Source organism: Ischnura elegans, chromosome 1, assembly GCF_921293095.1.
Source record: "Ischnura elegans chromosome 1, ioIscEleg1.1, whole genome shotgun sequence".
Classification (NCBI taxonomy): domain Eukaryota; kingdom Metazoa; phylum Arthropoda; class Insecta; order Odonata; family Coenagrionidae; genus Ischnura; species Ischnura elegans.
The window spans coordinates 53,018,975-53,031,433 of NC_060246.1; the positions used below are offsets into that span (position 1 = coordinate 53,018,975).

Below are 12,459 nucleotides of genomic sequence, written 5' to 3' on the forward strand. Positions count from 1 at the left end.
GGTGGTGAGGAAAGGCAGAGGCAGGTCAGATACAACCTGCATTCGGCCATGAATCAAGAGACATCAAATAGATGCTGAGAGTCTTGACCACGGTGGACGACTTTCCCATCAAATCTAGGCAGCTCACCATACACCATCTCTCCAGTAAAAGCCTGAATGTATTCCTTAGACCCACTTCAGATTTCAAGAGGTGCTGTAAACACAGGGTCACAATATATATGGGGACACATGATCGCCACTCTCAATCCTGTTTGAAGACATTCCATCATATAAGCCACAAAAAGGCCTTTAATCGACCTCCATATCATAGGGCATTTTCTGCTATTCCTCCGAAGTGAAGTCCCTTAGAGGCAACTACATTTCAGATCAGCGAACTTGGCTTGTTTTCCCTTCACTACTGTAATAATAATTTTGAGTATATCCTCATGAGCGTCCCAAGATTACCTTAGAGGTTGAAAATTCTAAAATAGCTAAGCAGTTAAATATTCAGATGGCTGGTAATAAACATTGATTGATGAAGATTGAATACTTCAGCAGCTAAGCCAATTCAGGGAATAAAAAAATGCAGAGTTACACCAAAGTAATTTAAAATTTTATTTGTTTCACTGGTCATGTAATAGGGACACTATGTACATAATAACAACATAAATTAGTTATTGCATAAATAATAAGTGCACAGTTTATACCTAATTTACACTAAACACTGATAACATTCTCAAAAAGACTAGAAAATTTTACTTATACAACATACATTTTATATCATACATACTTTGGATAAAAATGATAGCAAATTATTGATTTGACTGGGCTTTGTCAGCAAAAATGAGTGTACAAAGGGCAATTTTCCAAGAATAAATAATGCTCTATTTGGCCCAAATAAATACACTCATCGGTAACTATTTCACATAGGAAAGACTCTTAAAGGAGTTAGAACAACTATGAAACCACTTACATAAAAATGATAATTTATCTTTGAAGTTTCAATAGCTAACAAAGACTTCCTCTATTATTAGTGCAAAGAATTTAATAAGCATGAAGTTGGCTATTCTTAGCATGTTTCTCTTAAACTAAAAGTAGCTCTGCCTGAAAGTTTATCGCTAATCAAGTCCCACACTCAAGATCTTGACTTTCAATTACCAATATGGCTTCAATATTTTCCTCCTTCTTGGCACAATTTCTTAATACCAATTTATTTGTGGTCACACACCTCATTCAATGGCACTGTGTTAAGTTTTAACAGAATCAAAATTCCAAAAAATACCTAAAATGCCAACTTACAGTTCAATCACTTTTCTAGCATTCATTCATCTCATCCATGAATCAACATTGTATACTAAAAATATCTAACATCTTAGTGACTTGGATAATTTAATTGTAAATTCTACAATTAACAATGAAAATATATTTAGTAGAGATGAGAATAAATTACTTAAATATACCTTACATAAATTTCTCTTAAAAAAACCTTCATCGGAAGAAAATATGACACATTAAATGCAGCAAGTCAAATTTTGGATTATGAGTTCTTTGACCCATTCACAGCTGAGCCAAAATTGTGAATATAACCCAAAAAAATAAAATTTGAGACCTTTAAATATGTGAAGGAGCATAGCCCACCCTCAGCGCATGCCGATTCAGGGTGAAGATGATTAGGCTGTTTTTTGAGGGCTTAGCAGTGAATGGGTCAAGCTGTCACAATTGACACAAAGCACAAATTTATATAAACCAATGCTAACTGCCTTGCAGGAACCCATGTCAAATAGAGAAGTGAGTTTAAAAAACTGAGATAAGAAAAAATAAATGATGATCTCAAAAAAAAGCACAAACAAAGATTGTTCAAGTAAAACTTATATAACTATAGTGGGTCCACTATTCTTTTGTACATTATTATCCTGCTTCACATAAAAAGTCTATATTTTTCCTCCATCAACTATCAAAAATGCCCAGGAGGGATGTTCTCGACTCTGTTTGGAATTATACTGATCAGTTTCCACTCGGAACAGTAGATTATGATTACTTGCAAAGCCATCAAAATTTGTTCTGTTGGACAATTTTCATTCTGATGATGATATGATCCCACGCAGTGAGTCATAGCTGTGAAATTTTTCTAGCAACGCAAATTCTGATCGCATTGCAACTAACAGGAATTAACCGTTCAGAATGAAAATTGATTGAAATAATTCTGAACAGTGTCAAGACACCCCTCAAGGTGATACAGAGTAAACATCAGAATGTATAGAGAGTAAGCTATAGTGTTTCATCATCTCAGCACGCAAATTTTCTTCCACTTGCAAACACAGTCCTCACACCTCTGACTCATACTAGATGAGTTACAGTTCTCAGGGACAAAAACAACATTAATGTCACTTGGAATCACTATCAAAAGTGATAGATGATTTTTTAACAAAAAATGAGAAATCATAAGTAAAATGATGAAATATGTAAATACAGTTCTTCACAATCACAATATAAGTGGTCAGAAATAGATATTTCTTCCCTGAGACAGTATTAATAACAATTAGAGGCTATATACTATATTACTAACCAATATTCAGTCACCAAGAAAAACATTTATGGGAATTCATACCACAAGATGCTTACCCTACATATGCTAATATGTATGAGGGCCCCAGTAGAAAATATGCGATGAACAATTTATTTGAATTCTTTGACATAACAAGGGAGATATAATTATGTTTTGTTGATAGATGCAGAAATAATAATCAGTACTTTCGATACATTGAAGGAAATCGCTCGCAAAAAAATTCTGCGACATTTGACTGATTCCTAAGTTTAGGCCCCCTAAACCTGAAGCAACTGCAACTGGCAGTAACATAGCACATCTAAAATACATAACATAGCATTTTGACTATGGTATATCACCTCTGTATACCTTTTGGCAGACCACTTCAATATGTTTACGGGAATTATATGCAAAAGAATTGGCACGTCTAATATTTATGCTTATTACATTTAGCACGGCTGCCAAAAGAGACTTTGCCATTAAAAATTCATAAATAAAAGACAACTGTCAAAACTGCAACCAAATAAAACAGATTAATGGAAAACTAATAGGAATTTTTAGCAAAGACATGCTGATAGTTTAAAAAACATAACTCAAAAAGTTCATTTGCTGCCATAACCCAGGTACTCACTTCAGAATGAAAACAATTAATTATATAACATTGTGAAAAAGGTCGTTCTCAGCAGATTTTACCTACAAGTAAGCATTGCATTGATTAACCAATCCCAAGTAGCAGTGTGTTATTTCACTTAAATGCCTTAAATGATATCCAAGACTGATTCAATTTCAGATGATTAAAATGTGGTGCCTTGCTATATTTAGTTTTACTTTGCCTGATGAATGAGAAGGCACCAATCAATAAATTAAATTATACAATCCAGTGAAAAAGTTTCATTGGAATGGTTATTACACACTTATAATTTGACACCCCTATCATCATTTGGTCAAGTTTTCAGTCTGTATTTAATAGGAATCAACTGCATTAATAATTCTTTCTGATAATGTCAACGTCAATACATATTGTTCAACACTTATGCTTGAAACGTATTTCAATTAGCCACCTGAATAGGTCATGCTGTATGCATTACACTAGGAAAAGCTAATTATCATGCTACAATATACCATGTGCTAACTAAATTATCAACAACATGTTCATCTGAAACTTTTCATTTTTTGAATGGCATCATTTTTTTTAAGTATATCCTCCAAAAGCCAATAAATGATAAGCATGAACAACAGTCATAACAAAATTAAGGGCTTTTATATTCAGTTCCTCCTAAGAGATGCGACAGCATACTAGATACCAAAAAGAGCAAGTTAAACCAAATTAATTCATATGTCAATGGATATTATATCTTCATATACTTGAAAGAAAGCAAAGTTTTGTATCATCTATGTACTTAATTTATACTACTTCGAACACTTTCTGAAATTTTTATCAAATTGAAATTTCCACTACAAAATTTTCACTAACATACTGGCAATTAGCCCTTATACACTGATAACTAAGGCAAAATGGCAGTGAATTTGATTTTTCAACTAAGAAAACTGTTCATCACAGAAAATAAATTTAAATAATATTTGCAGGAAACATACTAACCAAATAACCGGTACATCAAATGAACCTGACTTCTCACAAGTTAATACGTAGTTGTAATCCTGAATGCAACCAAATTAAGGGTCATAATATGAGCTTATTCAGAGCAAATAAAATAACTTGACAGATTCTAAGGACCACATTATATCCATACACAATAATTAAAAGAATACAAAATTATTATTTCCCATCAAAATAAGTTGCTTGGAAAGAAATTTTAAATTTTGTTGCATATAGCTGCAATATAAAAATATTACTAATTTCCTGCTGTTATATGGAGCATCAAATAGTGTAGAAAGTATAAATGATCAAAAACTATAGGGGTATCACAGAGCAGCAATTTTAGGCAGGTAAAAATATTTTTCTCTAAGAAACTTCAATGAAATCTTACACCTATATTCTATCAAAATAATACCTTTAACTCTTTCATAGCTTTAAAAGATGGTTTAAGGTTTAAAAAAAATGCTTAGGCTAACAGAAAATTTGGAATACAAAGAAAAAAGAATGACAAGCACTCAGTACTTGACACCTAATTCAATCAAATTATCAGGACAGCACGACATACAGTCAGTGCTATTTAGATCTTCCTTTTTGCTCACTTCTAAACAAATACAGCTTTACTCTGATATGCTATAATCTGATAACAAGTTAAAAGCAGAAATAAAATAAGACCAGAAGTAAAACCTAATTTCAGCCAAGTCTCTATTGGTAATGTTTTCAACACAATAGAGTAAAAGTGGATTAATTATTTCAAATTAAAAATTACTAGGCAAATCCTATTGATGACCCTAAGTATTAGCTACACAAGCTTCCACGCTCTTCCAATCATTAGAAAAGAAAACCTTTTCATTGTTCATTTTCAAGAATGGACACTTGAACTTACTTGATGGCACAAAACATATAAGCTGAATGATGTGTTTCTCAACAGCAGAAAAAATGACAATCATATGATCAATGCCGAAGCTGAACCAAAAGTTATTTCCAGAAAGCCTAAGACTTTAAAACACCATCCTTGTTCTCAATTCATGCCATATTTGAGCAGTTCTATAGGATTCCATCATTAGGAACCAAGTTTCCCATCCTTTCCATCCATTCAAAAACTTTAAAAATATAATTAACTTAAGTATCAGAGGGTGGATCCATCCCACAAATAATAGCCTTTGCCACACTTGCAGCTGCCAGAGCCGCGTACGGCTGCCACTCCCCACGCCTTGAACCATCCCGGTAGTCGGCTACTCCTCGGACAACAACAAAACTTTCTCTGCAGTTGCCAAGAATGCTTTCCACTACAGCATCAAATTCAGAGTCAAAGGCCAATGCTCCCGTCTCAGCTGCAAATGCCTGACGCATTTGTTCATCTCGGGAGATACATCTTCCAGCAGCAATAGGTCCCATGTGGACTCGAGGGCTTCCATGTTGCCTACCACACATGAATATGTTATTTAATATTAGTGAGAAATAAGCATGAGAGAACTACAATGCATGCATAAAACAGACAAATTACTCAATCAAATGCACATTCAAACCATTTTCTGGACAAGTACGAAAAACTAATGATGACAAATACAACAGATTTGGATAAAAACTCCGGATAAGTAAATACGTAACAATTTCTACAACGGATGAAAACATAGAATAATTCAATCTCATAATATAGGTCAAAATGAGGCTAAAGGAGCAGTGAAACAAAGATATCAATATTTTGAAAATTTTTACAACTAAATATTCCTAGAATTAGCCCAGAAAAAAAGGCTTTTTCTTCCAGAGCTGCTTAGCTTTTTAATGATCTCTCCCACGAATCATAAGGCATCTCAAGACTTAACCAGCCAATTATGATATGTTTTGCAGAGAGAAATTGGAAACATCAGCGTGCTGACTTTTCAAGTTGCAAACCTTCCCTCAAACCCAAGCAAAACATTTAAATGTGGGAGGTGAAGGTTTTGTACATTCTCCATTGTTTTCAAGAGTTCACATTCAACACAACAATCCCTCCAAATTATTGCTATAAATTCAAAATGAAACATGGCAATTGGTTATCCTAGTAATGAGGAATGACTTGGACCTCTAAATATTGACAGCTGTAACATTTATAATCCAGCTACAGAGCAACACTTTCTTTCATTTGAGCTCATAAGGTCAACAGAAAATCTAATAATACTTTTTTCTTAAGTTTATTTATTTTTCAAAGGAAAAACGAAATGAAGAGACTTTCATTAACTTATAAGTATGTCTCAAATGTTTGATAACCAAGTTGCAAGGCTAATAATATTTTGACATCATTTAGAATATGTAAGGCTGTGAATGAACGTCAAAAAGGACTTAAATAAGCTGTTACATAAGTAGCAAAGAACGAGAACCCACCTTATCAAATCTCCACTTCCAGGTGCAGGATGAGCCACTTCTATGACTTCCCTGGCACCTATAGGCATATACAGCTTATCTGATTCCACGGGAGGCATTTGGAAATCATGCTCACTCTCAGATGATTGAAGCAATGAAAGACCATCCTTTAGATAAGGCATCCATGCAGGACTGGGATCAGCTACTTCAGACTGCAATACATTTTAAAAACTGAATAAGAATACCTTCACCCCAAAGTTCAAACACATATGGAGGCAAAAGATATGTAGATGGCTAGAGGTGGTGGTCAGCAACCCCTAGCCATATCAAAGGAAGCCCTGTTTAGCAAGTACCACATTTTACGAGAATCGTGTTTCAGTAAGTGCTAGGTTTTGTACTGCCAAACGGCCAATGTTTTACATGTAAAATAAATCGGATTAAGCAAAGTCAAAAAGTTCCTTCCACAGTGTACGCTCCATATTATGACAGATATCTCTCTAGGGCAAAACACCGCTGAGCAAGCATTAACTATTACGTTTTGTATTATCTGTTTATAAAACTAAAAATATAAGATATGCATCAGATCTACTACACCTAAAACCAGCCATGTCCAAGCATTAATGTGATTTATGGCATTGAGTACACTCAGCACAATCCCATTTAACCTTCTTCTTTTGTTAGGCCCAGTTATCAGTGGGAGGGGAATAGGAGGACGATGACAGTGGGAGAGGGAGTTATTTCCCCATCCTCTTTGACTGGCTTCATCACTATAATAATATAATCGGTTACATCTTAAGCAAGGGAACTTAAATTGTAGTGAAACCTCCTCCATCTTTTTCCGAGTTATGTATGGAAATTGAAAGCACAACATTGTCGGATTCTTTTTTTGGGGGAACTGAATTTTTTGTACATTAAGTGAAATATTTATATAATTGCAATCGCTCTCCTAAAAACCCTCCACAGAGACTACAGTCCGGCCGGCAAGAGTTATCCAATGACGGCCCAAAAAGAGGGGCGGAAAGCCCAGTGCCAGCATGGTTTGCAGCCAATCACTGCCCCCAAAATGCACCTCACACCCTCGCCTAGTCATACAACATTGTCACATGCATATGAAGCAAAGAAACAAGCCTGAGACACCAAAACAAGCCTTTCTTCGAATCACCAAAACAAGGGATTGTTCCTTTGGGTCATTCAAGGCCGTCGTCCCTTCCAGCTAATTTCTTCACGGAAGCATTTTGTTCACATGTAACGTGGGCGATTCCCTTTCTTACCTCGCAACCTTACCCCCAACCCTCAACTAGGCCCTTCTGACTGTCATCCGACAATTCTCGGTGGCCAGACTGTATAGAGGGGTGAATTCAATGCACCTGATCCTTTGAGCACGATTCAAGGCAGAGGGCTGATGGGGCCTAAGCATTCAGCAAAAGAAAGCGAATGAAAAACTTCTACCATCCCATCAACTGGATGTGCCCAATCACACGGCAACACAGAGTTGGGGTGTGGGTAAGGGGTGGAGGGAGTTTATTCGCTTGAAGGGGTGGAGTGTACTTAGTCTAAGGGGCGTAATAGTGTCAGGTGTTTTGTGCAAGTGCATCATATCCGGGAAAAGTAAATATTTGGGCCTAATACCAAAATTAAAATTATAGACGAGTGTGAAAGTAGCTGGACTTCAAAGACTGATATCCGGAGGCGGTTTGGTGTCTCGTCATTTACGTTGTTCACAATGTTTAAGAAAGAAAACATTCGTCCAGTAGTGAACAAACTAGGATGACAAAGAAAGAAACTAGGATCTGATAATCACTCTTAAGGTGTTTAACTTCGTTAAATACCGTGGAAACAAAGAAAAACTGCAAACTGTAAAAACAAACTATTATGAGACTTCGGTGGGTTTATTCAACATCTTTGGATACAACGAGCGCTCGGTTTAGCGAATAATTTCCGAGGGATTATTAGCACTCCTTAAACCAGGCTTCTACTGTATGTTGCTTGTTTTACTACGATTCTTCCAGTTCTCATTTTCTTTTTCCTATGCAATATAAGCCAATATATACTCCAGTATAGAGACATATGACAATTATTAATAACGTAACTAGAATCTTCCTTTAACCAACTTTAGATAGGGCAAAATTCCTCTTTTGCAAAATTGGGCCCAACCAATCAACTTGCCTAATAGGGCGATTAAATGCTTCCATAAGAAGGAAATTTCCATAAATAATATATATGTACTTAATCTCAACACTCTTACCACACCTACTTCAAAACATTCATCGAGAAGATAAAACAAATATTTCTTTTTAAGCTCTATAGCCAAAAGGTACCTGTATTATACTACCCATGACTCTCAGAGGGACTAATTTTGTGACCACCCTCTGAACCTTGATTTGCATGAGTGTGCAGGCATGTATTTTACATCTATATAACGATTACCATTACAGCTTCTGAATAGCACATATAACATGCCACCTTTGCCATCCAATCACAACAATGCAACAATATATCCACAGAATCCCGAATTCACAAAATGAACTTTAAGGGCTTCAATTTATAAACAATTCACATTACCAAAATATTCAGGTAATGAAAAGGAGAAGAAAAATATCATACGTATTTAAAAACATATGACAAAAAAGGAAAAAAAATCAAACATCAGCATCATATCAAGTAAATGGAAAATTTAGAAGGAAGCATTGCAAGCAATGACCATAGCTTCAAGTTCAAACAAGCAAATGTTTTCTACAATACAGTATATGTACATGTTTTCCTCAACTCACCCTCAATTCCCTGAATTCACATGAAATGAATTTATGAGAACAAGAATACAATGGCAAGTATCTAAAATAGGCAATTGTCAAGAAATTCTTAAGAATAAAAATGGAAGTTTTCAGAACAGAAATTATGAGCAACTCATATAACATAATATAGGATAGTCATAAAACAAGACAGAATACAACATATGCCTCTATCTAGTGATTTTAGTTCCACTTATTTTCCACCTTCATTAGTGAACATTTACTATCATTTCTCTCATTTTAAACCTTTTCTCTTTCTTCACTCAAAGTGATTATAATTTTTTTATAAATTATCACCAACTCCATTACACATATCGAACAATCATTAATACCATGATTTGAAGGCATAATGAGAAAATTTAACCCACAAATGAAAGCCAAATAAAGTCCATGTAATCATTCGAAGTCAGGAAAATCCAAACGACAATTTAAGAAGAAAAAAATAAGTACATACATCCAAAACCACCTTTTTGATTAACTAAGCAATCATCTACTGGTGGAGAATAGATATTAATCTGCCAAGAACTATGCTAAGACCCTTAGTATAGCCCTTGGCAGATTATACAGGTTATATATATGTATATATAGGTTGTGTGAAGTTCATTCCTAAGTCCCACTATCAACTAGGCACTATGAAAAGGGATATCGTCGAGGTCTGCACAAAAATGCTTTCCAATAACCACACCATGACCTATGAATGAAAGTTCAACTTTATTCATTGCCCTAATTGACAACTAATTACAGCCATTCCTCACCAAAAATATGGGTGAAAAATTACATACACTAACCTGAGTCTTTAATTTAGTTGCTATTTCTTGTAAAACAGGATTTGCAGGTTTCCACTTCTTCGTTTCAAATTCATAGACCCCATCCTCCTTTTGCTTTGCTCCTTCACAGTAGACGTATATATACCTAGAAAATGATTGCCATTAAAATGTAGCACATACATGCTTGGGCCAAATTCCAATACATTTGGGCACATTTCCCAGGTTTCCAGAAGTGACGTCATGTTTTCCAAATTTGGGTGAACTTCACAACCAAAACAAGATGTAGTACAACAGCACAGCTGAATGCATACTAAGGATTACTGTACTGGCCTAGCTAAAGAAATATAACAGATACGGGCTAGGTGTATTACTTGCTTTGAAGATATAATTTTACTCTATTATGCCACCCACACTTTAAGGTTAAAAATGGTTAGTAAACGCAATGCACTTAGGGCTCATATGAACTTCTAATCTTGTCAACTAATATCCTAATTTATGACCCATAAATGAACCTGATGTGTGCATCTAAAATTTTTGACTAGATATTTGATGTTTTGATTGTATTTCATGGACTTGTTTGTATCCACACCCAGCTGATAATTTTGGGATTACAGAATATATGAGACAATTCAGTTAACAATGATACACTTTGCTAACCATTATATGTACAACAAAATAAAACAAAATTAAATACACCAAAGGATGAAGTTCGCCATGAAAAAATATTTGACTTAGCCGGGATAGGTCTTAAGTCAAATATTTTTTCATGGCGAACTTCATCCTTTGGTGTATTTAACTTTGCACCCGTGTGCGTGACTGCGTACAAAGTCACTTGTTCCTGCAGTGCTTTGAAAATAAAACAAGATAAGATAATACGGTTAAAATAATAAAGTTATCCTTTCAAAAATTTCAACGCATAGTTTGTTAAATATTTTTGTGGATAACCTAACCTTTAATTCACACCTTTAATAAAAATAATAAAAAAGTATTATTATTATTATTAAAGGTGTGAATTAAAGGTTAGGTTATCCACAAAAATATTTAACAAACTATGCATTGAAATTTTTGAAGGGATAACTTTATAGGGGTATGACTTCAATACATAATGATGATTCAAAGTTAACTGAATTTAAAAGTAATGTTCCAGCACTTAGATTTAAAAGTGTTTCGAGCCACTTTCTCCAAAACTTTTGGTAAGTCGACAGATTCTCCACCCTTTCTTCACAATTACAATGAGGCTATACAGTAAAGCACCCATTACCCATTGTTCACTTATTCCAATGTTCATCATTTCCTTCCACGATCCATCCACTCCTTCCCTCCTCCTACTCCTCCTTTTCTCCGTACTTATCACTACTCACTAGTAACATTACATATATGCTTTTGTAGACATTAGCATGTTCAAATGTTCAAAATTGCTACAATAGGGTGGTTTTCTTCATCAAAGAAAACGAAAGGCATTGATTGCGATTCGTTACCCACCATTAGTGTATTCATAATATACAAATTATTTGGTTTTAGAAATACCGGGTTAGACGAATGGCAATGGTCCATTTTTATCCTCATTTGAAAAGGGCCAGATTGGCGCCCATGTGATGCCACTCCACGTGACGTCACAGGGACCTAGTTTCTATACGAGAAGATAGGAGTTATAAGTCGTCTGAGGTTACCATTGCATGCATGAGGCGCAGAGCTCAGGGAAACATGTCTTAACAATCACTTATTAAAACTGGCTAAGGTCGGAAAGTTTTCCTCGTTTAATAAGTTATTAATAATCCTTATTTAAGCCAAGCGCTACCTGCTAGCATCCTGCGTCAAAGTCTTGCCCCAAGGTCACCTCAGTTGTGGCAGCGGGAACGAGAACGACGTCACACAGAGTTTTCCCATCATTCCTACTTGGCCGTCGCATTTTCGCGCGCTTGAAAATTTTAACTTTTCATTTAATCGCGAAAAATAGATATCGTCATTTAAAAATCTAAAAGCGTGAAATACGTACTCCAGGAGTAATAATCTTTCGATTTAGGCAATAAAAAAATAATAGGAAACCACCCTATTTAACACACAAAATAACAATGATTGTGACTGAATTAAATTTTAAATTATCCATTTCAGCTTCCCTTCAATAACTTGGGATGGTCAGTCCCCTACAATGTATTCATATTCTCCACACCAGCTACCTCTCCTATAAACTCTAGTGGATAACATTCAGGTAAAAGTCCACAATATTGTTTCATTTTTCATGGTACATCATTTCATTTCTTCGGGCAATCAATTCATGAAAATGATCAAGACACACATTTTTCAAATAATGAAAATGATGAGTTTTGTAGAGCAATCAAAAAATTTCATTATGAAAAGAGAGATGGGCAAAATTTATGAAGAACGCCTCATCAAGACAGATATTATTAAGCAAGCAGTTTATATCCAGGCATAATTGGCTAA

The 12,459-nt window shown here is 35.0% G+C and overlaps 1 protein-coding gene across 6 annotated transcripts in view; it reads right to left on the reverse strand.

The window, feature by feature from the left end:
* Positions 1 to 570: 570 nt before the first annotated feature.
* LOC124160620 overlaps positions 571 to 12,459 on the reverse strand; it is a 52,399-nt gene continuing 40,510 nt past the window's right edge. For all 6 annotated transcript variants that reach the window (XM_046536538.1, XM_046536529.1, XM_046536520.1 and 3 more), the window contains 3 exons: positions 10,039 to 10,162; positions 6,483 to 6,673; positions 571 to 5,541 (listed from right to left, as the gene is read on the reverse strand). In XM_046536538.1, the coding sequence (XP_046392494.1) occupies positions 5,241 to 5,541; positions 6,483 to 6,673; positions 10,039 to 10,162 (616 nt within the window). In that variant the 3' untranslated portion in view covers positions 571 to 5,240. The remainder of the gene's footprint in view (positions 5,542 to 6,482; positions 6,674 to 10,038; positions 10,163 to 12,459) is intronic.